The sequence below is a fragment of the Galleria mellonella genome, unplaced genomic scaffold (genome assembly GCF_026898425.1).
Source record: "Galleria mellonella isolate WM207_F2 unplaced genomic scaffold, CSIRO_AGI_GalMel_v1 utg132, whole genome shotgun sequence".
Classification (NCBI taxonomy): domain Eukaryota; kingdom Metazoa; phylum Arthropoda; class Insecta; order Lepidoptera; family Pyralidae; genus Galleria; species Galleria mellonella.
In genome coordinates, this window is record NW_026441989.1 from 5,853,341 (window position 1) to 5,870,904 (window position 17,564).

Genomic DNA, 17,564 nt, shown 5'->3' on the forward strand with positions numbered 1-17,564 from the left:
GTATTATAAACAAAATCATTAAAATTAAATTTATACAATTTTTTGTCATTTCATTCAGAAACTATCCACTACTTTATGAACATAATACTTTGATATAATAGATTGAACTAATACAAAAGGACTTAAGCATCATAATGTCTTATCAAATTGGTATTCTTCTGACTATAAACACAAAAATTGTATATACATAAATTAAAAAGTATTATATTGAAATATAAATATGAAAATATATATGATATGGGTAAAAATATTCAACTTAGTACTTAATTATAATTTATTAATTGTAAAAAATCCACAGCAGTTTACATTCCTATTAAATTCTACATAAAAGGTAACTGATTTTAGTAATACAACTAAATCTTATTGTTTTATAATGGCTACCCTGTATTAAAACAAAATCATTAAAATTAAATTTATACAATTATAAGCGGAACTGTACACAAACTTTTTACATGACACCTTTATAGACTAAATTGTAAGGTATTATACATAAATTGATTTAGATACAAAAAGGTTAAATTTCATAATGCTATCGTTGGTATTGTCATTAAGAACACAAAAATTCTATAGACCTATAGTATTAATAAATGACTATAATTATATAATATAGACATTCCTGTGTACGCAAATTATCACTAAAATGATCTAAAGATATTAAATATTTGAATGAATAGTACAAAAATCAAACTCGCTGCAATACTAGTGCCGCTGCTAAAGCAGCCGAGTTGTTCCGTTTGTATCTGGAATTTCAAGTTAAATGGGAATCTGCATACATTGTTGTCTGTAAATAAATAAAAATAATTATTAACCTCTTATAAGTTTACATAACTATAATAAGTATGTTTGTATATTATATATAGTATATAATTAGTGCAGGTGGAGTTACCATTCCATCGTCACCAATTAAAAAAGCCAGTCAAGTGCGAGTCGCGCAACGAGGGTGACGTTACAAAATCTTTAAGCAAAGTGATCCTATAAGAGTTCTGTTTTTTCCTTTGGAGTTACGGAACCCCAAAAAACCCCTATTGGTAAAGTCTATTAACACATTTAGTTTAGCCAAGTTAAATAAATTATATATAAATAAAAGTATAGGAACCTTTATTTATAAATAATTAATTATCACACGTAATTATCAGTGTCATGTCCGGTAATCTAATAATTTAAGTATCATTGGACTTACATTAAAAATATGTATTTTTGATTATTAATCTACATTTGGTAAGACTGATTAATAATGTAGAGAAATATCTACTATGAATTGATTTCACAAAGGTGGTGAGCTTTACATAGCAATAATAGAAATGAAGATTAGATTAACTAGATTAAAATTATAGTTGAGCAAATCTCAATCAGGTCATCTTAGGAAACTAATTTTCGCAATTGGATGATAAAAATCTAAAACAAGGTTATGGGCCCAGTTACTCGTTATCTAATTTCTCGTAGAATAGAATTACCTTTTTTGTACCTAGATTACCCTTATATATAATGGATATAATTTATGTAGGTACTAATATTTATTATTTAAAAATCTAGGATGAAATTAAATTTGGTGACGATACAGCCGTCAGCTGTCCACTGTTTAACATAGGTCTTCTCCTTTGGGGTTTTGCCAGTAGTTATCACCATTGGCAGGCGGATTGGCAACCGCAGCTAAGGTCTGGTGCTGTTTTAGGAGGTGCGCTTGACCATTAAGTTCTCTAATCACCTCTTACAACACCCACGGGAAAGGAAGGGATGGATCTATATTGAAACCATACAGTCAATTTTATTTATACAAAAATACTTACTTGAACATAAAGGATTTGCGATGGAAGCAGCTGTGGACTGCACGGAAATGTAAAATAATGGACACGATCCAATTGTTGAGTACCCGTCACACGCATCCTTTAGACTTATTTCCACATTACCATTAGTGACGAGGTCTTCACATGTTATTAAACTATCATCAGTACCCGCAACTGTAGCATTCCGCCTAAAAAATAATAATGAGTTAAAAATTTCGGTTATTGTAAGAAAAGTATGGAATATAATACCATAGACGACTCAGTATACTATGAATACTATGGTACTGTTCATATTATTATCTATACGAATGGTTACCACTTTCTGTTAGATAGGTCGTCAATTCATCAGTCGTCAGTATTAGATAGGTTGTTCTATTTGCATAAAAAAAAGATACTTTGTGATACTGAGAAAAAATGAACAAAGTGAGTGATGTAGAAATATTTAAAGAGGAAGATTTTGTACAAAAGTCGATTGCTTAGGTACCTCTGTCCCATTCGTGTTTCTACCGTGAAGCAGTTGTGTTTACATGGCTGTGTTTCGGTTTGAAGGGTGGGATATGGCGTGAATTTACAGGGTACAGAGGAATATCACCTGAGTCCTCAGGAATGGCAACGCATGGGTGGTATCATGGGCGAAACAGTATACTCTGTTATGTCCATGGTACTGCTCATGTCTATAGGCGACGATTACCACTTTCCATCAGGTGGGCCGTTAGCTTGTTTGTCATTCTAAGTTGTATACAAAAAAAAAAGATCAAGGTCATTGGCATTAATTAACCAAACGCATTGCTTACCTTGGCTGAGCCACGACACGAGAATAGCATACAGTGAGAGTTCCTGAACCAGTGTTGCTAATTACTCTGATTTTGCTGTCGTCATTATTGTCATAAAAATAATTAGGGCTTATTGAGTAAAAGTTAATATAACCGGGTTCAATATATTGGTCTAACATTCTTGAACCACTAGATTCATCTTTATACTCGAAGCCACAAAGTGGATTAATAATTCTTCTACTGACTGAAAATAAGAGTAATTAAATAACAATATTATTAACTAAACACATGAATAGTGTCCTCTTGTAGGCTTTTATTCCAAAATTTAAGTTAGTAAGTTTATTTTGTAGTTACGGAAAATTTGTAAAATAAAAAATAAATCGATTGTGTGGCCATCTATTTGTTAGGTAGTCTATTACGATGTGCACTTAGGTACTCTATAGCGTATTACTGATGCTCAAAGCGTTGTTTAACTTCTCCATAAACCAAATTAATGAATACCTATAGATTTTGCTATTTTTAATCATTGACTTTCATTATTATTAATTTATTTATTTGGTGTATATAAGCAAATTGATATTTTTCAGAAAAATAGAAATTTACTCGTATCAAAAAAGATTTCTATAAAGTCAAATACTTTTAACGTTTGTTATAGATGATAAGGTTATCATTATTATTTTAGTCTTTTATTATCCACTACTAATCATATTTTTTTAGGTTATTCCGCGAAGTATCGTTAGTATCATATAAATACCTTGTCGAATATTATCCAGCACAGGAGTTAATGTATTTTCCACATTCGTTCCAGATGACGATAAAGATATTACGTGGATGTCACTGTACATATCTCGCACCAAGTTCCACAAGTTGTCGAATTGATTGTTTGCGGTCGCGTAGATAACCCTCAGATCTTATGGTGAAAAAAAAAAAAATACATTTGAATTGTTTTTTAAAGACTTACTGTTGGTATTATGTATGCAATAAACTTATTAATATGACATACATCCATTTTATTCCACAAACATACCTTAATTTTGATAAATTTAGTATGGGAGAAAATACAATTAATCGAAAATAAAATCCTCAAAGTCAGTGCTGGCAAGCATATCACGTAACACAAAAAAATACGTTAAATTGAAAACCAACTCCTTTTTGAAGTCACTTAAAAATAATTAAAGCTAGTTATACAGAAAACAACTATATTTTATGACAATCCCAGGTAATATGGCTATGTTCTGTATAACAAGCTCCATTTAAATTTGTTTTACAAATTATTAGGAAAATGTATACTTTTATATGTTTTTGTTCTAAAATTGAACTTTTAGGTATTGTGTATATATTAGGAACTATGGGCCATCTGATTCCAAACCGAAGCCAAGCTACTACGAGTATGTATAGTTACTAACTGATATTTTTTTTATAAATACAGAGGCTAAAAGTTATAATATCCATGTGACAAATTTCACAATGACCGTTTTTGTGAAATAAGTTGTATACTCACCTGGAACAGTTTCATTTATAATTCGTGCTTGTTCACGAACACCATCATTGATTTCAAGATTTCCTGAGTTCAGAAGAAACAAAAGGACGGTCGGATTTCCACCTACATAATTGAGACGAGACTCGTCTAGTAATGTGGCTTGCATCATGTTCTTTATATTCGTATAAGTGTTCTCCAAATTCACTCCTGACAGCACTGTTGAAAAATAATAATTTTATGGATAATATTGGTGTTTTTTATTTATATCTCTTAATCGTTTTTTTATAAGTAGCTGACCCGATACATGTATTTTTGCCTCCTACTGCCACTTACTGACATCATTTCTGTCTACTTAACAGGGCGAACAATAAATAACTACTTATATACAAAATTTCATTAAAATTGGTTAAATCCAAGATTAGTGTGAACGAACACTGTGACACGGAATTGACCTAACGAAATTAAACGAACAAAAGAAAGCAGAAAGAAAGATACCTTATTTTCTTTTGCTTTTATTATTTTTATATAAAATATACGACAGCACCCACACAAGGGTTAAAAAAATTAAGTAAATACGTAGTAAAAAATGCATATTATAACAGTTTCAACTAGAATAAGTGTGTGTGCGTGCGTCGCAATATTTATCGAAATGAGGTCCATGCTCAGCATTTTGCTGTAGTGTCAAGGACACTACAGTGCTGATTTCCAGCACGAACCTCGGCAATCCACGAGGTCCTAATAATAAGAATAAGATAGATAACTTATAATACAGAGGTATGCTTAAAGTGTATTGTGTATTAACTATACAAAAATAAAATAAATATAATAAATTTGTGATAGATACATATTAAATTATAAATCATGGCTTTGTCAGTGAAAGGGATTCTATCTACATATAAAGAATAAGAATAATAACAAACTCGCTGTCCATGGTTTTCTACAGTTGAAGACTTAATTTATTTCTATGCCATGCAATGCATCTTGCCCTTAAACCAAAATATAACAATCCATGTATTATTATAAAAAGCATAGAAAGATAATATCTATTAAAACAAACAAAACATATAAAAAAACCCTATTACCATATAATTTTATAGAAATTTTGTTTAATAATAAACCAAACAAAGTGAGTTCATAGCTAAAAAAGTTTGTTTTGAACATTGGTACACCGGAAATTGAATCAGGGATTTAATTTACGCAAAGCAACTTACATCCAACTGCGATATATAGATAATCGTGTATTTTACACACGTAATTAAAATATTATATAAAATATAACTTCAATTTGTCGATCACAATTTTATACCTTGACATCACTCTGGGAATGTAATGTAATATGCCATTTATGGTTAATTATATGTGATAAAATTAAGAAAAAAAAAATACTTACTTGACTGATGTGTTGCCAGTGTATAATTTGTATGGAATTCAGACAAAGAAAATGTTTTATTGATTACTACACTGCCATCATATGCACTTAATAAAGTCACGCTGGAACCATATTTGCCGACTTCAATTGATTCCAAAATATAAGTGATCGCTGGGTAAATAGTTTGATATGGCCATGTTGTATCCAAAACAATATATAAATTGGTGATAGTTCTATAATCGATGCCGAGTTCAGAACTAATACAATCTAGGTCATTTAAATTACTCTCTGAAAATAATAAATATATACATACTGATTACTAAATTAGAGTTTTTTTTAAGTAACTATGTATTATTTCAAACATTTTTGTTTATTTTACAAATTAGGACAATTATATTTTCTTTTATTCCATTGGCAATGGCAAACAAGCAAGCACTGCATTAAAAACCGTAACTGTTTCTTATAAATATGAATAAACAGAATGAAAATTGACAGTTTCTCTTCAACATCATATCATATCAACCTTTAACTGTCCACTACTGAACATAGGCCTCCACTGTAAGGAGATTTTGCCACCACGTTTGACAGGCGAGTTGGCAATCGCAGTTTGGCTCTTGGTGATGTTTTAAGAGAGACGCTGCTACCCATCTCTCAACCATTAAATTCCCTTAGTCGCCTTTTACGACCCCCACGGAAAAGGAAGGAGTGGCTTATTCTACGTCGGGACCACGGGCATAATTTTTACTAGTGTGGGTATTATTTTGAAATTCTATTTACCTATTATTATTTGCATATTCATTCACTACAAGAGGTAATCAGACTACTACTAATTAAGTACTGATATTTATTTTTCGGCCACCACACCCATAATATCCACATCACAACATATACACTTCGTGCTTTGGTAGGTCTGTGTGTTGTAACCTTCTCTTTCGAATATAGTATACCCAGCAATATAGCGTATCGTAAATCAAAATATAGAGAGCTCTCTATATTTTAATTTAGGATACGATCTACCTTTGTACCCTTTGAAGTTCATCTTTCTTTTTTTATAGCTAATAATGGAATGGTAATCCCGCCTGCGTTATTGGTATACATTAGCGGGGTACCAGCGAGGAATGACAAATGAGGATGAAAGCAGTTCAGTTGGCCCATCGTGGCAATTCAAAAATTAATCATGATGATTTCTAGGAGGAACCGGGCGGAGATCAATTTTATGGGGCATATTATTAATGCCCATTACTAACAATACCTTTCTTCCCTCATTCAAGTGATTCTAATCACTTATTACTCACAGATACTCTGATAAGTTGATCAATGAGCATTTGCTAGCAGAACTGTAAATATCTGGTCCGGATCAAAAACTGTCTTAACCAACTGAATGTAGATAATACTACTTACGTGTATAAGTTTGGAAATTGGCAACAGCATTAGATACAAGTTGATTTAAACCAGTCAATAAAGTTCCTTGTAGAGGCATATTCGCGTTTAAAGCAGCGGCGAAAGCTTCACTCTGAGCCACTAATTCATTATCATTTAGTATAGTTTTGCTTATTTCCCGACGATTACATGCACGCACTGAAGAGTCAAAAACTCCATTCTGGAATTATATTGACATGTAACTATATCGTAGGTCTAAATCTATTACAAATACTTGAACCAGAGGTCTCTAAACTGAACCAAATGGGTCAGTTATGGATACACAAACCTGCAGTCGTTTGTATTTACCTAATATCGATTTTTTACATATTGACATGGAAAAACATCAATGGTTAACATTATATACGAGGTCTGTCCGGAAAGTTCGTATAAAAGTGTTCTGGAATGCGAGAAAGAGGAGTGGGGAGGCCAGGTAAGCGCAGGACCCCTTCCTTATGTCCCTAACAATGCTTCAGTTCTGGTCTGACCGCCGTGCGGTGCGAACTGGCTTGTCACGCCATCTGTGAAGTTACCTCTTAACGAAACCCCGTCGGCATGGAGCCCGCTTCCGTTGAAGAGCAGCGCGTCGTAATCAAGTTTCTCTCGAAACTCGGCAAGAATGGCCGTGAAATTTTTGCCGATCTCAGAACAGTTTATGGGGATGATGCTGTGAAGGAACCAACCGTCCACAAGTGGCTAAAAAGATTCAGAGAGGGCCGAGACAATGTTGATTGTTTTTTTCGATGTTCGGGGGATTGTCCATCAAGAATTCGTCCCTCCAGGCCAGACAGTTGATGGAAAATTCTACGTCGATGTGCTCAGACGCCTCAAAGCTCGTGTGGCACGAGTTCGTCCAGAATTGGCGCGAGAGGGGCGTTGGATTCTTCACCACGACAATGCCCCTGCCCACACCTCTCTTGTTGTCCGTGAGTTTTTGAGTAAAAATTCCATTACGGTGACCGAACACCCCCTATTCGCCGGATTTGGCCCCGTGTGACTTCTTCTTGTTCCCAAAAACCAAATTGGTACTTCGGGGGCGGCATTTGGGGGACATAAATGAGATAAAAAAATACGACGGGGCAGCTGAGAAACCTACAACCAGAGGACTTTCAAGGAGCCTTCTCACAGTGGAAACGGCGTTGGCACAAGTGCATTATGTCACAGGGGGAGTACTTTGAAGGGGATAAAATTGATTTACCTGAATAATTGTAAAATAAAATTTTTAAAAACTTTTATACGTACTTTCCGGACAAACCTCGTATCTATACTAATGTTATAAAATGGAAAGATTTGATTCTAATTGATAATTTAAGAACTACTTGACAGTTTTTAATAATTCTTTCACCTATAGAAAACTACATTATCAGCATGTAACATAAGCTATATATTATTTTAGAAAAGTCTAAATACCCGTCTGCACCCGGGTCGAATCACTAGTATTCTATATGGAGGATAGAGGTAACTATCACCAATATAAGAGAACTCTCTCATATGGGTGAACAGTAGCAAGTATCCAACTGTAACCTGTGTATAATAAATAGTTCCAAATCCCTGCAGAGTGGCGCTAGAGAAGTAAGAGGGTCTGAAATAAATTTAGAATGTTATTGGTTCAGTGAAATGAGCTGAGTTGAAACTTTTAATATCTTTATTTACTGTTTAAGGCATAATTAAATGTTATATGTCATCGTTCGTTTGTCATCTATTATAGGTTTTTATTTTGGTAAGGGCGCCATTAAAAAGTGGAAGTTCACTTCCTTTAAAATTCACCCGCCTACTTCTGTAGTGCCAATAAATAAACGCCTTTTGGCGGACACTTTTTTATAAACAGAGATGGGTCTGCTTACCTCCACCCTTCATAATATTCTAAAATTTAAACTTGAATGCATTAATGCAACTTGATCTTACCCGTGGATTATAGTACATATCAAGCAATTGCGACAGTTTCAACGTGCCGTAGGTTTGCAAAATGTTATTCATACGATTCCCGAGGATGAAGCCGTCTATCCCTCCCCTTATCTCTGGGTCAGTCATTTCGACATTGTTACGACTGCTCAACATGTAATATCTAGAAGCATAAGAGCTGTTCCAATTTCCTGTACTACCTATGTTGATTGTGTTACTTCCCTTAGTACCTTGTACGAGAACAGCTTCCGCCAAATCACCTGCAATAACAGCATGATCCATGTTAGAAGTCTTCGAGTATAAACTAATATGGTCAAGGGGAAGAGCTTGTTAGTAATGAGGTCTACCGACCATATGAGTATTACTAACGGTATAAGTCGCGGTCCTCACTGGGGATGATTCTAAGATGCCACTTCTCTTATCTATTCATTTTAGTCGTTAATTGTCCACTACTGAACATAAGTTTTCCCCATAAGGATAGTTTTATTAGTAGTTGCCACGCTTGATAGATGGGTTGGTAACTGCTGTTAAGCTTTTACGATGTTTTAAGAGAATGCGCTGCATGCGCTTGCGTGCTTGTCGATTACTATTGGCACCGCCAGTTTGCACTGCTCAGTTTGCTCCCACTTATCAGGCTATTTCTCTGCTCAATGATCTGATTGCTCAGCAGCCAAATATTGATATATTTAATGACAAAATAGATATATTTTTAAAATGTTGTACAAAATTTTTAAGTTTGTAAAATAAACCTATGGCTCACTACACGTTTTGGAAGATTGTGTGGTGAGTAATTTATAAATAAATAAATAAAAAGAGGAACACTGCTGCCCATTCCTCTACCATTAAGTTCCTTTAGTCGCCTCTTACGAAACCCACAAGAAAAAAAAGGGTGATCTATTTTATACCGGGACCACATGGCTATCTTATCTATTAACCTAATATTCCAATTAGCTAGTTTCCCGAAATAATTATTTGGATATGTGGATCGTAATAAAATTTGTAATAATTTAGACTTAAAACTATAAAAATAAAATTTATATTGGTCTTTAGAATAGAGATTTTGCATAAAATTAAAATATTAATTTCAGATATAAGTTTAGAAAAATATTGCCTTAGAATTGACTATTTAATTTAATTTTCATTTAAGTATTAAAAAATAATTGTTTTTTTTTGTAATAAAATATTCTGTCTTTCACTCTCTCTCTTTCTAAATTTATGCCTCAGAGAAGATTAGGTTGAGAAGATATAATATTAACATACCTGATAACGTAGCTGGGTAGAGATTAATAACTGATTGTTGACCATTAGCGACCTCATTAACTAAGCCTCTAGAAAGTTCTGTGACAGTGGTTTGCTGCAACTGTGCACCCGCCGCTATGCCCGCAATCAGATTGCCTGCAGATACTGCACCCCATTTAGTATTTATAACTCCGCCTAATATTGGACATGTACTCGCGCCTAGTAATTGACGCTCGTACTTACTCCCACCAAAGCCATTAATTTCAACATCGCTGTTAGGGTCATATTGTCTCATTTGTCCACTGTGCGAGTTTCTGAAAAAGTAAGTTTAGAAATATAAAAAAAAAATGATGTATATAATGTGAATATATATGTACATATTCGTATGTATATAATTATCGGTTAAGCTGTAACAAGCTTACTTTCATGTTTTAATTTTACATTCGTACTAATAAGTACCAAAATATGTAAAATTACAAGAATATTGATTCAGTAATGGGACTTGCATGTTGGTAGGTCAGTCTGTAATTAATTCTCTATTTATATTGCATTTTCAATTAGCAGTAGAATTAAATAAAGCTCACGATCTAAAATAGTATAGGTATTTCATAGACTCATTATCCCACAGAATATATTACTGTAAGTATAATAATTTCGATGGATGTAACTTTATTCTTAACTGCAAATGGTATTATGAACTTTTATGCGATTAAAAATCATAATTTACCTTTTTACTTTTTTTTCGCCGTACTTGGGTAAAAATTGGAAATCATTCAACTGTTTATTGTATATTACTGTTGATCGAAGTTCTAGTTTTATTTTAGGTGTAAGTCCTATGTAGGCGATACTTACAACATCTATTTTTGGTACAAATAAGGACGAATACTCACATTCCTGTCGGGGAGAAAAGTTCAACGTCTTCTTTTACATTGTTCTCTGCAGAGGGTGCTGAGCGTGCAGTTCTCATTGCACGATACTGAGACAGTTGTCCGCAAGTATTCTCATCGCCTCTTACTCGAGAATCCACGGTCGTTGACAACATGTGATGCAGAGCGCACTGTAATATATTTTGTTTTTATTTTTATTTATGATATGATATATGACAGAATTTATGATAATAATGATGATTACCTTCAAAGGCGATGAAATAGTGTTGTTGTCCAGTGATTGCCGATTGCTTGGAATAAGCTTCGTAAGCAGCAACTTATGACGATAGAAAGAATGGAAAGTTGGTGCAAACGGTAATACAATGGATGACTGGCTCAGACCCATCTCCGGTTGATGATACTCTATCCCATCTTGTCGATACCTAGAGCAATAAATTCAGATTTACTAGAACACCAACAAAAAATTCACATACTGAGAATTAAAAAGATTATCATTTTCCATCAAGTATATGATATAGGATATGCTTGCAGCTTGCTTGCAAATTGTATATAAAAATATTTTAATAACGTAATATCCAATATCCTTTTTTTTTATATTTTTAACTTAATACAAATAGTTAATAATATGTATTTACATAACTGGGTTGCTAATTTTTTTAATTTAGTAAAATATGGATATAATAATATTAAATGCATCTCACGTGTGAAGAAGTAAAACTGCAAGTACTCGTAGGTCAACGTTGACATTAGGATTGTCTTCTATTCTTTGTATGATGTCAATAAGAACTTGTATCGTAACTGGCGGCAGGTTGTTTCTATTCAGCAGCTCAGGGTCTGTATAACACTCTCTCAAATCTGGTGCTACGTTAGCTTCGGCCGTCATCTGCGCATGCGCAGTGTCCATTATGGCCAATAAGGCCAACGCAATCCAATACATGATGATCTCTAAAATTTAGTTAAATAAAAAAAAATGAGTTTCTATATTCAATCCTTGTTTGTTTCTTTTTGCTGATATAGCGGTATATGAGTAATAATAATGATTACTATTATCCATTGTTCTAACTAGATATGATTACCGAGAATCGAAAATAGTCGATAATGATAAATATTCTATATTGATAGCAGTGACTGAAAGTATATGGAATTTATGAATAATATACCTTATGTTATCTTATTTGTACTAAGGAGTGGCGGAAAGAATTGTGAAATTTCAGGATGTAAGTGTTAAAACAATAATTATTTGTCATTGATGCAGTCATCATAACTCGCCTATTGTATGTACGCCAACTCCGAGGACCCTTGACATCTCCCCTAGATAATTTGATAGATAGGCAGAGTGAAACATAAGCGGTAATCCCGCTTATGTTTTACTCTGCCTAGATTTCCCAGAGGAGGACGAGAGAGAATTGTTAGTAACACAGAATAGCAGACTTATTGCTAGCTATAAGTAATACCTTTAAGTTAAGTCAATTTTCAAGCGACGTCTCATGGAAACTATCGCAGGCTAATTTTGGACAAATTTATTACGATGGGTCAATTAACCTGCTTACATGCTTACTTATCATCCCTCACCGGATACCATTTCAATATCATCCATTAAAAAAACAACATTTATTTTAGAATTGTTTTTTTTTTTTAATTTGTTATGTTTGCACATACCCCAATTCAACTACTGCAGCATACCTTTCTCATTTTTAAACTAATACATTCTTTCAAACTTGCACTATATAGTGGTATTACAAATATGATCTCTCTAATTTAGTCCTCGAAGTATACGTATTTTGAATGCGTTGACACTTCTTTTCTGAGCTTCTTTCGTTATATAGTATACTCACGCATGAAGTTATTGTTAACATGCTAGGCGTTTTTGTCCATTGTTTTACTTCATATTCTTTTGCATTTTAGCATGTTGGCATTTTTTACTCTGGTTTATAGTATACCATATATATATATATATATATATATATATATATATATATATATATATATATATATATATATATATATATATGGTATATACCATGCTACTACAATACTACAAGCGTCATATACAATGCATATGCATTGTATATAACGCTTAGTTTTCCTGGTCGTTTATTATTTATGACAAATTAGCTGTTACCCGTGGCTTTCCCCGCTTGAAGTATAACAAAGTAATGCATTTATCTGTTAAGTCCATTTTATACAAAGATTGATAAAATAACAAATATCTAAACATCATTACAAACTTTCACATTTATAATATTAATAAGTACCTATATAAATTACTTGATCTTGTCTGTTAACCTACCATAAAAGGTAACTGCCATTGCCAGTTAACTTTGTATTTAGATACCAACTTGTAGTACATTTGCATGGGTCTTGGTACTGGTTAATTGATTAGAATTATTTTGTTTAATTCTACTATCATTAGAATGTTTGTACGTAACAAATAGTAGCGAAATTAAACAAAACAATTCTAATCAACTAACCAGTGATATGGACCTCCACAAAATAACACTCAAAATATCGGATTTTAGTAATTTGCCAATAACGAGCGCCTACCTCATACCGCGATTAGTAAATTCTCTACCTACCGACTTGCTAAACAATATCACTGTTAAAAACATAAAGTTTAAACTGAAAGCTTATTTACTGTCCAACCTTTCTAAAACAGCAGAATATTAATGTAAAAATTGACATTTGAGAACGAAATGTAAAGTATTATACACAAGCCCAAGAGGTTTAAGTGGTACTAAAAAATCCAGTTTTTTTTAATGTATTTATGCATGCTAATTAAATAAAAAAAAAAGAAAATATTCCCATCTCATTGATAGTGATAACTTATTTTATCTACTTAACCACAATAACTAGTTTTTTTTTTATATATTATTAAATTGTTGCTGCGTGAAGCTGAAGACCGTGCACAATGGAATAACATCATAAGAGAGGCAACGGACACCTTTCAAGGACACGACCTTCAGTAATGTAGAGGACGAAGAGAGAGAGATATTATTAAATTAAACAGTCGCTACCGGTTATTATATTTATATAAACAGCATAAATAAGACTACTAATATTAGATTAAAGAAAGTAGTTATGGTTTAACCAAATAAGAAAGACTCAATATAAAGTATCCTTATCAACAAATGAATTAGATTTAAAAATGGAATGTTGCCCAATTATGTTTGCGTGCTCTACTTTTGATGATACAGTTTAGTTTTATGGTGTGATTACGATATTTGTACAATATATAAGACTCATTAATAGTATCATTGATGGCGGTAGAATATATTGGTAACTCAAATTTATTATTAACAAGTACAGGTAGATATATGAAAAAAAAAATTGATCTTTTGACCGATTATTATATTTTAACTCTTTCCCACGACCTTGTCCGCATGGTTTACCATATAGAGTATCCTATATGGCTAAAATCAAAGTTAACAATCCTTTATGTGATAATAAAAAATGTGATCCACATTTTAATAAAATTGATCCGAATTAAACAAATATTCAGACCTCCTTGGGGATTAAACTGTGATATTTATGACGAGTTCTTATAAATTTTAACAAAATGTACTTAGCTTTAAATCAGATAGGTAGGTATTCAGACAAAATACTTTTATCTAAAGAAACATTTTAGGTAACTATCTAATCTACACTTATCATTTGAAATAAATTGGTATCAACATTTTTAATATATTTTTTTGTTTTTTGTTAACCTAAGCAAAGGATAGGTATTTTTTTAAAAGTGCTGAGATAAAGGGTCTTTCTGTAGAAACCAAAATTAATTAGACAATATCAGAAACAAATACTTTCAACGCTTAAAGTTTTTGAACTCATGATCTAAGATACTACTGTTATAAATGTGAAAGTTTGTAAAGATCCTTGAATGTTAAATGTATAAATGTTTGATGATTATTCAATCAAACTTAAAATGTATCACATCAACTCAGCAACGCAATTTAAATCGATTCAGCGGATCGATATTTAAACAACTGCAATGCATTAGGAACAGGCCATTGACATTCATGTATACACGAACCATTACGAAATCTAAATCTATCTACCTATTATGGCATCTACCTATATTTTTAATAGGTGATAACGGAATGGTATCCCCACCTGCGCCATCGATTCGATATATAACAATAGGAGGATAAAGTTAAGGGGAACTTCCAGGGGAACTATGTGTCAAAGTCAATCTGATAGGGTATATTACTAGCAATGGAGCTATTAGACCCCATTACTAACAATGCTCCTCCTTTCCCTCTCTAGTTATCTATTGATTTTTGCGTACCTAGTTCTCTATAATCAATCTCATATTGGCAGGTGTAAATTGTGTACCTAACTAGATAAGACATTATAATTTCATCTAATACATGCTGGTAAGATAAATTTATCAAAGGAATGAAAATATTTACCATCCTAATTTTTGGTTACATTAGGGATTTTCTTTAATAATAAGATGCCTAATTTGTGAGACCCAATCAATTTAGATAACATGCATTATTACTATTTCCAAACATAAAGTAGGTGTCTATATTAAGCCACGCTGTTCTAGAAAACATCTAACTAGGTAGATATCTACTCAATATTTGAGTATTTACTTATATTGTTTCAAAACGTGATTCAACGTACCAGTTGATTATCTAAAGGCACAATATCCTGTCGACTCTCCAACTGCTATTGCACTACACTTTTGTCACTATCACTTAAAAATTGTTCATGTCCAAAAGAAAGTAAAAGTATTATTTTTAACTTTTAGTTAGCGTAAACAAGAATTTTTAGTATGGTCAAGCTTCCTGCGTGCAGGGCGCGCCCGAATAATTGCTGAACACTCATAGATGGCTGCTTGGGTTCAGATAAGATAATAGAAAACAGGTCTAGATAGTCTTGTAACGAATCATATTCATACATCGAGTGTGTTATCTGTTTTTGTTAGTGATTAGATAGATAACACCCGATTATGGTGAAACTTGCAACGTTTATTGAACAAATGAATAGTATAATCCATAGTTATTTTATTAATTCTTATTAATAACTAACTATATCCTGCGGCTTTGCCCGTGTTGATTCTTAGCTAATATTATAAATGCGAAAGTGAATTTGTTTCTTTGTTTTACGCTTTCACGTTTAAAACACAGAATCGATTATAATGAATTTTTGTATAGAAATAGATGGAACCCTAGTGACAATTAAGTAAGTCGGTAAGTGAATATATATACAGTGAGTGTAGAAAGTATTCGTACACCTAGGGTTGTAATAAAAAAAATACGAATTTGATAGACTTTCTTTTATTTATCTAATTTAAATCAATACTATTAAATATTTTAACATTCCCGCACTTTGTTTATGATAATTTTTGTTTTTTAATAAAAAAAATTATACAACATAAAAATATTTTTACGTTAACTAAGCAAATAATGACAAACAAAAAGTATTCGTACACTTATAAAATTTTTAAGTAAATGAATATTAAAAAAATATTAATACTTTGTTGGACCACCGTTAGCATTGATGATAGCTTGGAGTCTCTGCGGCATCGAATCAACTAGTTTGAAAATATAAGAAGACGGTATCAATGCCCATTCTTCGCGAAGCGCAATTTTTAGTGTTTCTTTATCGAAATTGGTCGATTTCGAATTTTATTATCGAGATAATCCCACACATGCTCTATAATATTAATATCAGGTTATTGAGGAGGAATCTCTAGGTATTTTGGAGCGTTAAACAGGATCCATGCTTTAGTATTCCATGCTTTATGTTTAGGGTCATTATCTTGTAAAAATATCCAATTATTGTTAAAACCCATTTGAGCTGCACTAAAGAGAAGATTCTCTTTTAAAATATTAATATACGTTTTGTGATCCCTAATTCCATCAATAAATGCAAGTTTTCCCACCCCAAAAGCACTCATGCAACCCCATACAAATACTGACCCACCACCGTGTTTTACCGTTGGACATAAATTTTCTTTCTTATATTCCATATTAGGTTTTCTCCATACCATATGATGTCCATCCGATTTGAAAATATTATATTTCGATTCATCTGAGTAAATAACAGTTTGCCAAAAATGATTTTTTTCATTAAAATATTTTTTTGCGAATTCTAATCTTTTTTTCTTTTAATATCATTTACCCAATACTTTTTACGCGCAGTTCTTCCATGATAATCGTTACTACGTAATACGTTCCGAACGGTACTGACAGAAATATGGCAATCATTGATATTATTAATTTCTTGTAACACTCGAGGGGCACTAATTTTTGGATTTTTTTTTACACAATTTAAAATTTTCCGATCCAATCGAGGCGTGATTTTTGATGGACGCCCCACCTCTGGGTTTGTTTTTTAGTGTTTTAGTAATAGAAAACCGATCAATTACAGTCTGTACGGTTGAACGTGGTCTATTGACAAATTTTGCAATTTCACATAATGATTTGCATTGATTATGCAAATTAATAATTATTTTTCTCTCCTCTTCACTCGTTTCTTTTGCTTTACGACCCATTTTTGTAACTAAACACGTCTATACTTGTCACGAGTGCAACTAAAACGTCTAATATCTATACCTACGTATTAAAAATGACCTTGGCATTGTAGGCATATGAAAAATTCGATTGAATAAATGATTTATACAGAATTTCATTTAAATAAGAATGAATGTACGAATACTTTTTGTTTGTCATTATTTGCTTAGTTAACGTAAAAATATTTTTAAGT

The 17,564-nt window shown here is 32.4% G+C and overlaps 1 protein-coding gene across 1 annotated transcript; it reads right to left on the bottom strand.

Annotated features, from left to right (window-relative positions):
* Nucleotides 1-256: 256 nt before the first annotated feature.
* LOC113518172 (uncharacterized) lies at nucleotides 257-15,662 on the bottom strand. Its single transcript, XM_026902958.3, has 13 exons — nucleotides 15,477-15,662; nucleotides 11,555-11,798; nucleotides 11,098-11,275; nucleotides 10,857-11,023; nucleotides 9,988-10,280; nucleotides 8,731-8,987; nucleotides 6,808-7,006; nucleotides 5,428-5,694; nucleotides 4,059-4,253; nucleotides 3,312-3,467; nucleotides 2,579-2,801; nucleotides 1,788-1,972; nucleotides 257-781 (listed from the first exon to the last, which is right to left on the bottom strand). The coding sequence occupies exons 2-13, from the start codon at nucleotides 11,788-11,790 to the stop codon at nucleotides 636-638; spliced, it is 2,502 nt and encodes an 833-aa protein (XP_026758759.2). The 5' UTR covers nucleotides 11,791-11,798; nucleotides 15,477-15,662; the 3' UTR covers nucleotides 257-635.
* Between the last annotated feature and the right edge of the window lie 1,902 nt (nucleotides 15,663-17,564).